Source organism: Physella acuta, unplaced genomic scaffold, assembly GCF_028476545.2.
Source record: "Physella acuta isolate Inbredline_101_S28 unplaced genomic scaffold, ASM2847654v3 ptg000076l, whole genome shotgun sequence".
NCBI classification, from domain to species: Eukaryota; Metazoa; Mollusca; class Gastropoda; family Physidae; genus Physella; species Physella acuta.
Genome location: NW_026731596.1, coordinates 454539 through 469885, shown reverse-complemented (window position 1 = coordinate 469885; position 15347 = coordinate 454539). Strand labels below are relative to the sequence as shown.

General features: G+C 41.9%; 1 protein-coding gene across 1 annotated transcript; it reads right to left on the bottom strand.

Annotated features, from left to right (window-relative positions):
* Positions 1-944: 944 nt before the first annotated feature.
* Positions 945-14441, bottom strand: LOC131953843 (uncharacterized). Its single transcript, XM_059317247.1, has 5 exons — positions 13291-14441; positions 5230-5406; positions 2507-4372; positions 2166-2271; positions 945-1110 (listed from the first exon to the last, which is right to left on the bottom strand). Coding segments are annotated over exons 1-5 (3135 nt in total). The 5' UTR covers positions 14276-14441; the 3' UTR covers positions 945-1109.
* Between the last annotated feature and the right edge of the window lie 906 nt (positions 14442-15347).

Below are 15347 nucleotides of genomic sequence, written 5' to 3'. Positions count from 1 at the left end.
ATTGAATAGAGTTTAGCAAATAATTTGGTATTGTTATTCAATATTATAAAATCTTTTAAAATATCGATGAATGAAAAATACATTGTTTTTTTTTTAAATTACAAACTTTTGTTTCGTCAATTATTTTAGCCTTGTATAAACTTAAAATGTGTTTTATATTATATTGACTGGGCGTTAATGTCCAAGGGATTTATGTACATGTACTTGTCCTGACACCAGGAATAAGCGCAATAATAATTGCTACTGTGAGGCTTTGATAACGAGTACATGGTCTTGTCGGACATCCTTGGTAAGTTCAACTGATCTTACACATGTCATCTCGTGGTTAAACTGATCTAACACATGTCATCTCGTGGTTAAACTGATCTTACACATGTCATCTCGTGGTTAAACTGATCTTACACATGTCATATTGTGGTTAAATTGATCTTACATATGTCATCTCGTGGCTAAACTGATCTTAGATATGTCATCTCGTGGCTAAACTGATCTTACATATGTCATCTCGTGGTTAAACTGATCTTAAATACGTCGTCTCGTTGTATATTACCTTTTATTTGATCTAGATTCTAGAGATAGAAATATGTAAGTAAGTTTGTGTGTGGACTACGACATTTGAAAACACAAACACCAATATGCAAGACATTACAATACACAACAGAATAACTCAACACACAACAACACGATAACACAACACACAACTACACGATAACACAACACACAAAATCACGATAACACAACACACACCAACACGATAACACAACACACAACAACACGATAACACAACACACAATAACACGAGAACACAATACACAATACACAACAACACGATAACACAACAACACGATAACACAACACGATAACAGAACACATAACAAACAATAAAGCAGAACACGATAACTCAACACCCAACACCATACAATAACACAAGACAGATTGGGGCGCCGATGGAGATGCTTTATTCACTAATGACAGATGAACTAGTTAATATAACCATCAATAGGCACACGTAGATGGTTCTGTTGGTGGGCTTCTTCCCATCTGTTGTCTCTAATCGCATGGGGTTGTTGCTGTTGGTAGTCACGTGACTGGTGCCACCACACGTCGGGTCTGTAATGTGGAGGTGATTACATGAGGTCGTTGCTTGGTTAAGGTAAGTTAGCCACCGATGGGCAATGTGGAGGTGATTACATGAGGTCGTTGCTTGGTTAAGGTAAGTTAGCCACCTATGGGCAATGTGGAGGTGATTACATGAGGTCGTTGCTTGGTTAAGGTAAGTTAGCCACCGATGGGCAATGTGGAGGTGATTACATGAGGTCGTTGCTTGGTTAAGGTAAGTTAGCCACCGATGGGCAATGTGGAGGTGATTACATGAGGTCGTTGCTTGGTTAAGGTAAGTTAGCCACCGATGGGCAATGTGGAGGTGATTACATGAGGTCGTTGCTTGGTTAAGGTAAGTTAGCCACCGATGGGCAATGTGGAGGTGATTACATGAGGTCGTTGCTTGGTTAAGGTAAGTTAGCCACCGATGGGAAATGTGGAGGTGATTACATAAGGTTGTACCAGCCCTCTATTTGAACTATGATACACCACGGAGTGGAGAGTGGGGTCGATGCGGCTTTTTATTCACTTTAGCAACCTTGTGACAGTGAGAGCTGTTCAACACTTTTAAACTACCTACTATGATATCAATTAATTCAAATAAGGTCGCACACAATTATCAATATATTGACATGAGATGTTCATCTGTTAACCTTGACCCCGGACTGAGTAGCTATACTCAATACCAATTGACTCTTAAACTTAATTCTAGACCGTATAACTTGTGTCAGTAGAGCCTCCATGAGTTCACCCAGCTCTAATGGGTTCTCGACCTAGGGTATGGAATGTAATGGCCCGCAGGCATTGTGCTGACTATATTATCCCTTCATATGCCGAGGTTCGAAAGATTTACGTAACATTTTTTTTACTTACATGTTGTTTAATATTAGCCTTCATGTGGCGACTCGTCTTGTTAACCTAAACATTAGACTATTTAGCTCAGCTTAACCTTAGATAAGTATTGCTATTAACCTTAACCCTAGATAAGTATTGCTATTAACCTTAACCTTAGATAAGTATTGCTATTAACCTTAACCCTAGACCAGCGGTTACACCCATCTTACCAGTCTAAATCCACCTCGTCCACATCGATGGGATCTATGTCCATACAACCAGTTTCTATGATCGACACTTCTGTATCGCCTGGTTCGTCAGCAACATCTTTCACCGCTGAGAAAAATAACAGAAGATCTGTTCTAGCTGGTTGGCCGCTTATAATTTTATTGAATGAATACCATAATATTATAACAAAGCTTATTGCGCATTGTTTAGCTATAGACAATAAAAGCAATAAAATACACTATATCGCAAATTGTTGGGGGTGGGTGGGGAAGATACAGCTAAAAACACATATGGCAGATTGTTGGAGTAGATTATTTTTTTCGTAGGATCAAACAAATCTTACCAGCTTTCTTTTTGGTAAGTCGTGGTTTGACAAACCCATGGTCAGCATCAGCCTTCTGCTGAGGTTCTCTAGACGTCTCATGGCCAGCATCAACCTTCTGCTGGGGTTCTCTAGACGTCTGCTGTCGCTCACGCGAGACTGGTTCCTTGTTGCTGGGCGCAGTTTTCTTGGCGGGCTTCAGTGATTGGCCAGATTTTGGAGCCAACGCCCGCCCTGGCAACACGCGCCTGGACGTGTCCTGCACGAGGGTGGGTGACCTCTGCAGGTCGTGTGACGTCTGCTGCCTCTCCTGGCGCTGCCTCCGCTGGATGGCCCTCGTCATCTCCTTGTCCCCCTCCAGCGTTTCGCTCCGCTTGCTGCGGGTGTTCAGCTCCGTCACGGTCTTGGCGTCAAGTCTGCCGCTTTCTCCTCGGAGTAACTTCCGGTAGCGTACCGAAACTTTTTTCCGTTGTTTGTTCGGCTCGCTGTTTTCTGTGTTAGATTTGGAAGCTTCTCTCTGATTGGCTGACGCCCGTTTGGGTTTGTTTAATCGCTGACGCCCGTTGTCTCGCGGCCTCGGCCTAGACTTGGAACAGCTGGGCTGGTCAGACTCCACGGAGGATTGGAACGAGATCAAGCTGAGGCGATCACACAAGTCCACGTTTGTTTCATCCGGGTTGGCCTTGTGTACAAACTCCTTGGTCGAGCGTCTAGTCGTGACTGTGGTGACCAGCTCTCCGTGGCAGGACGTCTCCTGTTGGTTGTTGCACTTGTTCAGTTCTCTTCTCTGCTTGTGTCCAGTCGGGGAATGAAGGGAGATGACGGAGGCCACTGGTCTGGTGTAGACCACCGACATGTTGTCAATGCACCAGTTCTGGCCCCTCTGTCTGTAGTTCGGGCTGTGATCAGACGTTCGGCAACTCTCGTCAGACGAGTCTCCGGACTGGGCTCTCTTAGTTCGATATTTCGCGGCTTTTAGCTTCAGTTTTTTATCCAGATTATCGTCCGCGATTCGTGAACTGAATTTCGCGGCCTGCGCCTTACACTTGCCTTTGCATCCCTCAGGGCAGTGTTTATCTTGCTTGCCTTTCTGCTTCACTTTACTCGCGGGGACAGAGCTAACCATAGGTTCGACCTCCATAGGTTTTGGCGAGGCACTGCTAGTACATGGCTGATCATCTACTTTCGTTTTCTTCTGTGCAAGCCCTGACGTTGACGCCACTGACGCCCAAGTTCGCGTCTCTACAGCTTTATCTGGCAAACATGGCTGCTGCTGTTTTCCTCTGTCCGTCACTTCATCCCTTGACCGACGAGTAACAATGTCCGCATAACGTTTCCTGGCCATTTTTGTAAAAGATCCACTTTTTTTACTTTTGACAATCTCTTTAGCTGTTTCCATAATGCTCCCCTTAGACCGCCCCGGCAAAGATGGCCACTCTATACTTTCTGATGACCCGTGACGTAAGCACGTGTAAGATGATGACTTATTCAACCTCCCCGCCATCTTTGGGGCGTCTCCCTGTTTCCTGACCTTGACCGTACTTTTCCGTTGCTCCCTATTGGAGTATGAATGGCTTGGCCCAGCCTGGTAAAAGTCTATAAAATCTACAGCCTTTCGCCCTGTACATTTTCTCTGCCGTGTGAGTTTCACATCACTTTCAGCACCCCGAGCTGTCTGGTGCGTGGCGTCCAGCGGCTCATCCAGTGCCTGTGGGCCGCTCCTCTGTGGCCCCACCTGAGCCGGGTCCTCCGGCAAGGACGATAGAAGCCTGCGGGTCATCTCGTCCTTCCATTTAGACAGCCGTCTGCACTGTAGTTCCAGCTTCTTTATTTTTGTGTGCACGCTCCCCATTTGCCGGGGTCTTAATCCCCTCTTCAACTTAGGTCCTATAGAGAGAAATATATGACCAACTTAGGTCCTTTTGAGAGAAAAATTTGACCAACTTAGGTCCTTTTGAGAGAAAAACTTGGATCCTATGGAGAGGAAAATATGATCAACTCAGGTCCTATTGTACTAAGACTACACAAGAAATCCATAGACTACAAGTAGCCCACAGGCCAAAAATAACCAAGACCAAAAGTAGCCTACAATACAAAACTAGCCCAAAAACCACAACTAGCCCACAGCTCAAAAGTAGCCCACAGACCACAACTAGCCCACATACCACAACTAATCCACAACTAGACCACAGACCACAACTAGACCACAGACCACAACTAGCCCACAGCACACAACTAGCCCACAGCTCAAAAGTAGCCCACAGACCACAACTAGCCCACATACCACAACTAATCCACAACTAGACCACAGACCACAACTAGACCACAGACCACAACTAGCCCACAGCACACAACTAGCCCACAGCCCACAACTAGCCCACAGCCCACAACTAGCCCACAGACTATAACTAGACCACAGACCACAACTAGACCACAAACCACAACTAGCCCACAGCCCACAACTAGCCCACAGCCCACAACTAGCCCACAGCCCACAACTAGCCCACAGACTATAACTAGACCACAGACCACAACTAGACCACAAACCACAACTAGCCCACAGCCCACAACTAGCCCAGAGCCCACAACTAGCCCACAGCCCACAACTAGCCCACAGACTATAACTAGACCACAGACCACAACTAGACCACAAACCACAACTAGCCCACAGCCCACAACTAGCCCAGAGCCCACAACTAGCCCACAGACCACAACTAGCCTACAGACCGCAAGTACCCACTTACTCCCAATAGAGCGCGCCACAAGTCGCTTCCCCTTAACCGACTTCTTCTTCTTCTTCTTGGGCCCCCTCTTGGCTGCTGTCTTCTGGTTGGCGAAGTCATGCCGGACATTGTTGATGTTGCTATCAACACCTTCAGACATCCCCGGGGCCGATGTTGACATCAGTATACGGATATTCTCTAATGGGGATATTCAATACAATTGTATTCGACAATTTGCATATATTAAAATTATGTTCACATTTTAAAAGGCTCCATTTGAATAATAACTGATATACTTGCTTATCGTGAAATTCGAATATTTGCAAGATTGCAATAAAAAGCGATCTAATTGAAGTATCTCTGTCGTGGTACACTCATGCTAGATATTGACATTGCAACATAATCTCTTCAGTAAAAATATTTACATGGCACAGATGTCAAGGCTGTTAACCTTGGGATTTTTTTTATCTATCGATCAGTTACCGGCTGGTTGGATGTGGGATGTGGGGTGGGATTAGATGAGTCCCCCCCCCCCACCCCGCGTGGTTTTAATATTGTGCTCAACAAATAAAAAAATTATTACGTGTTCGTGAGAACCACACGAGCAGAAATGTGTCGATATTATTGATATTGTCTGAGTCATTCATAACCGATCGATGTATTGATTGGTTTTTTATGATTGGGGGTTAATGCCAGCCGGTGTTTATCGTTTATAGGAAGATCTGAGAGCTGAAATAATATAAGAAGATGTGTGGGCAATGGTCTGTTAGCTGAAATAATATAGGGAGATGTGTGGGCAATGGTCTGTTAGCTGAAATAATATAGGGAGATCTGTGGGCAATGGTCTGTCAGCTGAAATAATATTGGGAGATGTGTGGGCAATGGTCTGTCAGCTGAAATAATATTGGGAGATGTGTGGGCAATGGTCTGTTAGCTGAAATAATATAGGGAGATCTGTGGGCAATGGTCTGTCAGCTGAAATAATATTGGGAGATGTGTGGGCAATGGTCTGTTAGCTGAAATAATATAGGGAGATCTGTGGGCAATGGTCTGTTAGCTGAAATAATATTGGGAGATGTGTGGGCAATGGTCTGTTAGCTGAAATAAAATAGGGAGATGTGTTGGCAATGGTCTGACAGCTGAAATAAAATAGGGAGATATGTGGGCAATGGTCTGACAGCTGAAATAATATAGGGAGATGTGTGGGCAATGGTCTGTCAGCTGAAATAATATTGGGAGATGTGTAGGCAACGGTCTGTAAGCTGAAATAATATTGGGAGATGTGTGGGCAATGGTCTGTCAGCTGAAATAATATTGGGAGATGTGTAGGCAACGGTCTGTAAGCTGAAATAATATAGGGAGATCTGTGGGCAATTGTCTGTCAGCTGAAATATTATAGGGAGATCTGTGGGCAATGGTCTGTTAGCTGAAATAATATAGGGAGATGTGTGGGCAATGGTCTGTCAGTTGAAATAAAATAGGGAGATATGTGGGCAATGGTCTGTCAGCTGAAATAAAATAGGGAGATGTGTGGGCAATGGTCTGTTAGCTGAAATAATATAGGGAGATGTGTGGGCAATGGTCTGTTAGCTGAAATAAAATAGGGAGATGTGTGGGCAATGGTCTGTTAGCTGAAATAATATTGGGAGATGTGTGGGCAATGGTCTGTTAGCTGAAATAATATAGGGAGATGTGTGGGCAATGGTCTGTTAGCTGAAATAATATTGGGAGATGTGTGGGCAATGGTCTGTTAGCTGAAATAATATTGGGAGATGTGTGGGCAATGGTCTGTTAGCTGAAATAATATAGGGAGATCTGTGGGCAATGGTCTGTCAGCTGAAATAATATTGGGAGATGTGTGGGCAATGGTCTGTCAGCTGAAATAATATTGGGAGATGTGTGGGCAATGGTCTGTCAGCTGAAATAATATTGGGAGATGTGTGGGCAACGGTCTGTAAGCTGAAATAATATAGGGAGATGTGTGGGCAAAACTAGCTAGCTGCAGAAAGATAAACTGATGGTTGCAGTAAAAATTGGCTGTTTGCATAAATAAAACTTGCTGGCTGTATAGAAAATGGCTGGCTGCAGAAAAAGTTGACGAGCTGCAGAAAACATGGGATGGTTGCAATTAAATTCTGTCTGGCTGGCTGGCTGCAGAAAAATGTCTGGCTGTAGAAAAAGTTGCCTGGCCGCAGAAAAGGTTGTCTGGCTGCAGAAAAAAATGTGTGCAGAAAAAGTTGTCTGGCTATAGAAAAAGTTGTCTGGCTGTAGAAAAAGTTGTCTGGCTGTAGAAAAAGTTGTCTGGCTGCAGAAAAAGTTGTCTGGCTGTAGAAAAAGTTGTCTGGCTGTAGAAAAAGTTGTCTGGCTGTAGAAAAGTTGTCTGGCTGTAGAAAAAGTTGTCTGGCTGTAGAAAAGTTGTCTGGCTGTAGAAAAGTTGTCTGGCTGTAGAAAATTTGTCTGGCTGTAGAAAAGTTGTCTGGCTGTAGAAAAAGTTGTCTGGCTGTAGAAAAGTTGTCTGGCTGTAGAAAAAGTTGTCTGGCTGCAGAAAAGTTGTCTGCCTGTAGAAAAGTTGTCTGGCTGCAGAAAAAGTTGACTGGCTGTAGAAAAAGTTGTCTGGCTGTAGAAAAAGTTGTCTGGCTGCAGAAAAAGTTGTCTGGCTGCAGAAAAAGTTGACTGGCTGCAGAAAAAGTTGTCTGGCTGCAGAAAAAGTTTTCTGGCTGTTGAAAAAGTTGTCTGGCTGCAGAAAAAGTTGTCTGGCTGTAGAAAAAGTTGTCTGACTACAGAAAAAGTTGTCTGGCTGCAGAAAAAGTTGTCTGGCTGTAGAAAAAGTTGTCTGACTACAGAAAAAGTTGTCTGGCTGTAGAAAAAGTCTGACTGCAGAAAAAGTTGTCTGACTACAGAAAAAGTTGTCGTGTGTTATTGCAAAGGTTGTGTCGAGTGATGGTGCTACAGTGGTCAAAAGGGGAGGGGGATCAAATGTGGGGCTGGGGGGGGGGGGGGGGTTGTGAGCCAATTTTCCAAAGTGAGAGGGGTGGGGTGGGCTACATGTGTAAATTCACCGTTAAACAACTTTGCACAAGGTAAACTAAAACTCTAGTTATTTAGGTGTCACCCTCTCCCTACAGGCATTCAAATGTAGGATCGTGTCACTCAATGATTAAACATGTTTATAGCTTTAATGACAAAAATAGCTAGAAAAGTCAGATTTTCTCAACAACAAAAAGGTGGACCATTTGTTTGTGTCACCACTCCCTTGAATGTTGTCACCACTATGGCGAGTGTCAACACTCTGGGATAGTGTCACCCCCTCAAATTGTGTCACCCGGTGCGTCACCACTCCTATAAATATTGTCACCACTATGGATAATGTCACCATGCTGGGAGTCACCCAATGCACCCCGCCCTTTGACGTCACTATTGTCATCAGACCCTTAATGTGGGGGAGGGAAGTTACTGAAGCCTACGATACATTTGATGTTTACTGGCCATTAGAGTGTTAGATACTATTGGGAAATCGAGCTGAAACAACAAGTATTGAGTATCGATATATGCGACTCATATACATTATGATCCCCTATATGGCGTCATGTTACACGGTACCGCCCTCCATAGAGGCTCGTGTGTTGCTGACATGTGCAATAACTACAACCTACGCTAGGTGGTGTTGTCAGTACAGCTAAAATTAAACAGCGAGGTTTCAAAAATTAGGTCACCAGTCGGTGATCACGTACGTAACAGCTGTTTCCTGTTTGAGGTCAGTGGTGCGACTGTATGGTGACATTTGTTTGTCTGCTACCGGGGATCTTGCCAATGTTGTGGCGTACTTTCATTGGAGCGTAGCGATGGGACGCTCACGGGAGGTGGTCTGATGTCACGATTCACTGAGTCTCACGTGACACAATGTGTATTAGCACCACGCCAAGAACGCCCCACCCTCTCTCTTGCTTAAAGTTGTGAAAATGTTATTCTATTATATTTTGTTACTTAGTAAAATATAAAATTTATTTTTAGGGTTAGAAACTTTTAATGCTGGATATTTTGAGTAACTGAGTCGTCAAATTTGGCGTCTTTAAATCTGCACGTGCGCCTGTTGGGCGATTGATTCATGGTCACGTGATCGCTTGGCTCCCATTGGCCAGACTTATCTCACCCCACTATATGAACCAGAAGTCAGAATTTCTAGCCGCTGGGGAGCTGGAAAAGTAGGCCACCACAAGTGCAGCTATCTATATTAGTGCAACTAAAACTCTGCTTTGTTTACAACTTTGAATCTTTATTTTTTTGTCTCTTTATTAATTTGCCCAAAAGCAGAGATGAGAAAACTACAATGTGTGTATGTTATTGTAAAGTGCGTAGGCCTACTTATATACATGAAAATATTTCTTAAAAAAGGAATCGATAAAAACAAATTTATTTACTGATTTTAATAAAATCCAGAAAAATATTTTTATTTACAAACATATCTTTAATTGCACTAACAACCAAGGTTAAACTTTTCATCATGCACTGAAGTGACCCGCTTCGAAACAACAATTATTTCTATTAAGTTCTAAAAAATATCAGTTTTCAATAAGACCCGCTTAACAGATCCTCTAATTCGAGAATATAAACAATTTATAAACTCGAACTAAGGATTTTTGGGTCGGAGAAAGCAGCCAAATACACAATTAGATCTTAATTCTAAGGAAAAACTAGTATTTTAAAAATGCATTAAAAAACGTGTTTTTTTTTAAACAATTAATGACGTCACACTTTTTTGACGATTTTTACCTTCCACCCTCCCCGCCGTCACACAGCGTCACAAAAAGCCAGCCCCCCCCCCCCCCTCCTAAAATGACGTTTCACCTCATTCTACAACCTCCTCAAAATTGCAGTTGAATTTTTCTTAAAACGGTTTTCTAAAACGCGAAATAACGGCTAAAATTTGTTTTCTAACATTGCTTTTTAAATTTTATACTGCAAAAGTGTGACGTCGCACAATCTGAACCCCCTCCCCCTTATCACACACCGTCACAAAATTACGGACTCCTCCCCTCTACGAGTGTGATGTCATTCATGGACCCACGCCTTTATTTTCAAAAACTGCCCGCAACCTCTCCTTGAAGATAACCGGAATGGCCAGGGAGAGTCAAACAAAAAAAAAATGGAACAATTGTTTTCCATGATAAAAATGCACAATAGTGATCTATGTTGTATAGTGTAGTATTGGATTTAAATTAAATAATATTACATCCCCAATCACCACAACACCCTGCCTCTACTAATTCAAATAAAAAATAAAAGTGTTTGCTAAATTACTATTATATTACTAAAAATTATTTCTTTGACTATTTTTAGCCTTAATTGAACCGAAAGTAATTTTGTACTTATTACACGAACGTTATAAAACATCCAATTTTGATTGAAAAATATGCTTCTGGCAACACTAATGTGTAACCATTTGGAACCAGCTTTTCAAGCCTATAGAGTTGCATGACTAAAAACTATTGCTCACCAAATAAACATAAAATGCGCGTATATTAGCGCGGTAAATGTAGGAAATTTTAATTAATTCTTAAAAAATTAATTGAGCATTCAATTTAGTCAATTTGATATTAGATTGCATTGTCATCGGGTTTTGACCCACATGCCAAGTTTCAGAGAAATTGGTCGGTTAGAAGTAGTTGAAATTTCGCTCGGCAGTTTCGATAAATGACTAAGCACAACAGACAAAAAAGCACGACAAAGGAAGCAAGTTCATAAAAGCTTGTAAAAAACGCAATGAATAATTGAGTTTTGTTAACTGAACTATTTCAGGTCAAAATATGTGATATATCTTTGTTTCTTAGCAATGGAATATGCCAAATTGGATTTCATTTAACTTAAAATATTTCCCGTAATTTTGTTTTCTTCCGGAGACTTAGTAAAATAACTAGAAATATTTTCACGAAAGTTTATCTGGCTGAGTCGACAGTGTTTTAGATACTCTTTTTTTAGGTTAAGGGTCCGAAACCCAAGCAGTCATAATATTTTTTTAATAGCAGATATATTATAAATATTTAAAATATTTTAGATATTTTAATCGACATATTTTAATTTGTGATTCCTATTGTATAATTATAATTAGATCAAAGTTCCACCAATATTAACAGTTTTCATTATAATACGTTTTACAGATCTTCCAGTTATTGACTAGAGAGAATAATGTTTGTAATAATTATATTTATTGCCTGATGAAGGCGGGGCGGGGGGGGGGGGGGGGGGGTGCGGACTGCACCGGGTGACACCATATAGACGGTGACACCAAGACACACAATTTCAAAATATATAGCAGAAATAAATCAACTACTTTTGGTACAAATTGACGATCTCGATACAATACTATCAAAGATTTAATATTATCAAAGATACAATACTATCAAAGATACGATACTATCAAAGATATAATTCTATCAAAGATATAATTCTATCAAAAATAGTATCTATCAAAGATACAATAGAAATATCAGGGACCATCAACACATTAGGGGTCCTAGAAATATCAGGGATCATGAACACTTTAGGGGTCCTAGAAATATCAGGGATCATGAACACTTAGGGGTCCTAGAAATATCAGGGATCATGAACACTTTAGGGTCCTAGAAATATCAGGGATCATGAACACTTTAGGGGTCCTAGAAATATCAGGGATCATGAACACTTTAGGGTCCTAGAAATATCAGGGATCATGAACACTTTAGGGGTCCTAGAAATATCAGGGATCATGAACACTTTAGGGTCCTAGAAATATCAGGGATCATGAACACTTTAGGGGTCCTAGAAATATCAGGGATCATCAACACTTTAGGGGTCCTAGAAATATCAGGGATCATGAACACTTTAGGGGTCCTAGAAATATCAGGGATCATGAACACTTTAGGGTCCTAGATATATCAGGGATCATGAACACTTTAGGGGTCCTAGAAATATCAGGGATCATGAACACTTTAGGGGTCCTAGAAATATCAGGGATCATGAACACTTTAGGGTCCTAGAAATATCAGGGATCATGAACACTTTAGGGGTCCTAGAAATATAAGGGATCATGAACACTTTAGGGGTCCTAGAAATATCAGGGATCATGAACACTTTAGGGTCCTAGAAACATCAGGGATCATGAACACTTTAGGGGTCCTTTAAATATCAGGGATCATCAACACTTTAGGGGTCCTAGAAATATCAGGGATCATGAACACTTTAGGGTCCTAGAAATATCAGGGATCATGAACACTTTAGGGGTCCTAGAAATATCAGGGATCATGAACACTTTAGGGTCCTAGAAATATCAGGGATCAGCAACACTTTAGGGGTCCTAGAAATATCAGGGATCATGAACACTTTAGGGGTCCTAGAAATATCAGGGATCGTGAACACTTTAGGGGTCCTAGAAATATCAGGGACCATCAACACATTAGGGGTCCTAGAAATAGGGGTCGTGATCTCTGTAGGTTTATAATTAAAATACGAGGGGGGGGGGGCGGGGGAACAGTGAGTAAAAATTGAGTGAAATAATTAGTCAGTAGAGCATTAATTCATAAACATAATGACAAGTTTAACATTATATTCTTGTCGCATTGACATGTGTGACATTACATAACTGTCAGTGTGACGTGACATGTTTAACATTACATAACTGTCATGATGACATGTTTAACTTTATATAACTGTCGTGATTACATGTTTAACATTACATAACTGTCGTGATTACATGTTTAACATTACATAACTGTCGTGATTACATGTTTAACATTATATAACTGTCGTGATTACATGTTTAACATTACGTAACTGTCGTGGTGACATGTTTAACATTACATAACTGTCGTGGTGACATGTTTAACATTACATAACTGTCGTGGTGACATGTTTAACATTATATAACTGTCATGATGACATGTTTAACATTACATAACTGTCGTGGTGACATGTTTAACATTACATAACTGTCGTGGTGACATGTTTAACATTACGTAGCTGTCGTGATGACATAACTGTCAGTGTGAAGTTTAACATTACATTATATATTAGATAAACTACGACAGCAACATCTAACTCTAGAATTACCTTTGCTGTCTACATCTCCGTCTTGAAAACTGGGGTCAGGTTCACTGTTGCCAAGGTTACTGTTGCCATTGTCACTGTTGCCAAGCTTACTGTTGCCAAGGTTACTGGGGCCAGGCTTACTGTTGCCAAGGTTACTGGGGCCAGGCTTACTGTTGCCAAGGTTACTGGGGCCAGGGTCGCTGTGGCTAAGGTTACTGGGGCCAGGCTTAATGTTGCCAAGGTTACTGTGGCCAGGCTTACTGTTGCCAAGGTTACTGGGGCTAGGCTTAATGTTGCCAAGGTTACTGGGGCCAGGGTCGCTGTGGCCAAGGTTACTGGGGCTAGGCTTAATGTTGCCAAGGTTACTGGGGCCAGGCTTACTGTTGCCAAGGTTACTGGTGCTAGGCTTAATGTTGCCAAGGTTACTGGGGCCAGGGTCGCTGTGGCCAAGGTTACTGGGGCTAGGCTTAATGTTGCCAAGGTTACTGGGGCCAGGCTTACTGTTGCCAAGGTTACTGGGGCCAGGGTCACTGTTGACAGGGTCACTGTTGACAGGGTCACTGTTGACAGGGTCATTGCCAAGGTTACTGGGGCCAGGGTCACTGTTGCCAGGGTCACTGTTGACAGGGTCACTGGGGTCAGGGTCACTCAAGTCGGTCTCCATGTCCTCGGTGTCACTTTCACTGGGGTTCGTGACCTCCGAATCATTTGACTTGTGCTGTTCGGCCTCGGGGTCATTTTGGTTAGGGTCACTGGTGTCAGGTTGATTGGTGTTGGCGTCAGTGGCGTCATTGTTTGGATGTGTGTCTTCAGTCTCCTGACTTTCTTCTGTATTTTCTGTCAACGAGGACTCTTGGGGCTGGCTCTTCCAGCCCAGGAGGCCACTGGATCCGATTCTTGTAACCAACCTAACAAGGCGCCTACGAAGCACACAGCCCGCTATTTTGAGTGTGGCTCCAGCGCTCTTGTCTTGCATTACCTTGCGCTTTTTTCCCCCCTTGACCATAGTTCCAGGTAGTAAATACCTTACAGACGACCAACCTTTTAAGCAGAAATACCTAGCGGATGACTTCAATGGTTCTAGGCAGAAAGTACCTAGATTCTAGATCTAGATCTACTAGAAGACATCAGTAGATCTTTCGGTCTTGTTCTGACGCGTTGCCTAGTTTTTTATAAAAACTAAAACATTTAGCGGAAATGGCGTAATTTTAGCACGTCAGATTTGAGAGTACAAATGTATTTTTTCGTAAATCAATACGAATTCTAATAGTAGAGAAAGATATTGTAAAAAAATAAAAAATAATATTACATTCCATAATGATTTTGTCTTGATGTACAATTCGTTGTATCAGTGTTTCAAATTTTTTTTAAAACGTTGTTTTAAATAACATGCGATATTTTGTACTACAAACTATTTCGTATTGCCTGTTTTACCGAACAGTGTGTAGTGAAATAGTCATAATTTTGTGGTTATAATAACATAGGCTAAAACGAATACAATTATGTAATCCCGGACTTTTATCTTAGCTGACTCAATCTTATGGATTTCCCCAAACACAAGATTGATTGTTTCGTTAAAGCTTTATCTACAGTCTAGATATCAATCGATTCGTTTTTCATGAAACTGTTGGATCAAGATATTAACATAGATTTAGACAGTCTCATAAAGACTAGCTCTGTTTCAGTGTAAACAGAGACAGGGTTCAAGTCTACTGGGTGCTAAAATATACCTCGCGTTGAGGAAAAACTCTCAGTGTTTCTAGTAAGTTACCTACAAGAGAAATATTTGGAAGCGCTAGATGCCGGATAGAGGATATGAGAGAAACTATCAGTGCACCTTATGACGTAGTAGCGATCAGAGTTTCTTCCAGGCATCTACCGCCCCCCCCCCCCCCCGAAAGAAATGGAATTTATATAGAAAACATATTTTACCAGTGTCCGCCCCCCCCCCCCGAAAATATCAAGTGCCCCCCCCCCCCCTCGGAGAAAAAAGTCTGGAAGAAACACTGAGTGTGTGTGTATGTGTGTATAGCCTGTTTATTTTAAAAAGATGTGTGGGTTAACGTTTACATGGTAAC

What these genes read in the sequence shown, in the direction of transcription:
- LOC131953843 (XM_059317247.1), bottom strand. Translation starts at nt 14,275, where the DNA reads ATGGTCAAGGGGGGAAAAAAGCGCAAGGTAATGCAAGACAAGAGCGCT. An exon ending in CGGAGATGTAGACAGCAAAG is followed by an intron (nt 5,407 to 13,290) that starts GTAATTCTAGAG and finishes TATCCCCATTAG; the next exon opens with AGAATATCCGTATACTGATG. An exon ending in TGTGGCGCGCTCTATTGGGA is followed by an intron (nt 4,373 to 5,229) that starts GTAAGTGGGTAC and finishes TTCTCTCTATAG; the next exon opens with GACCTAAGTTGAAGAGGGGA.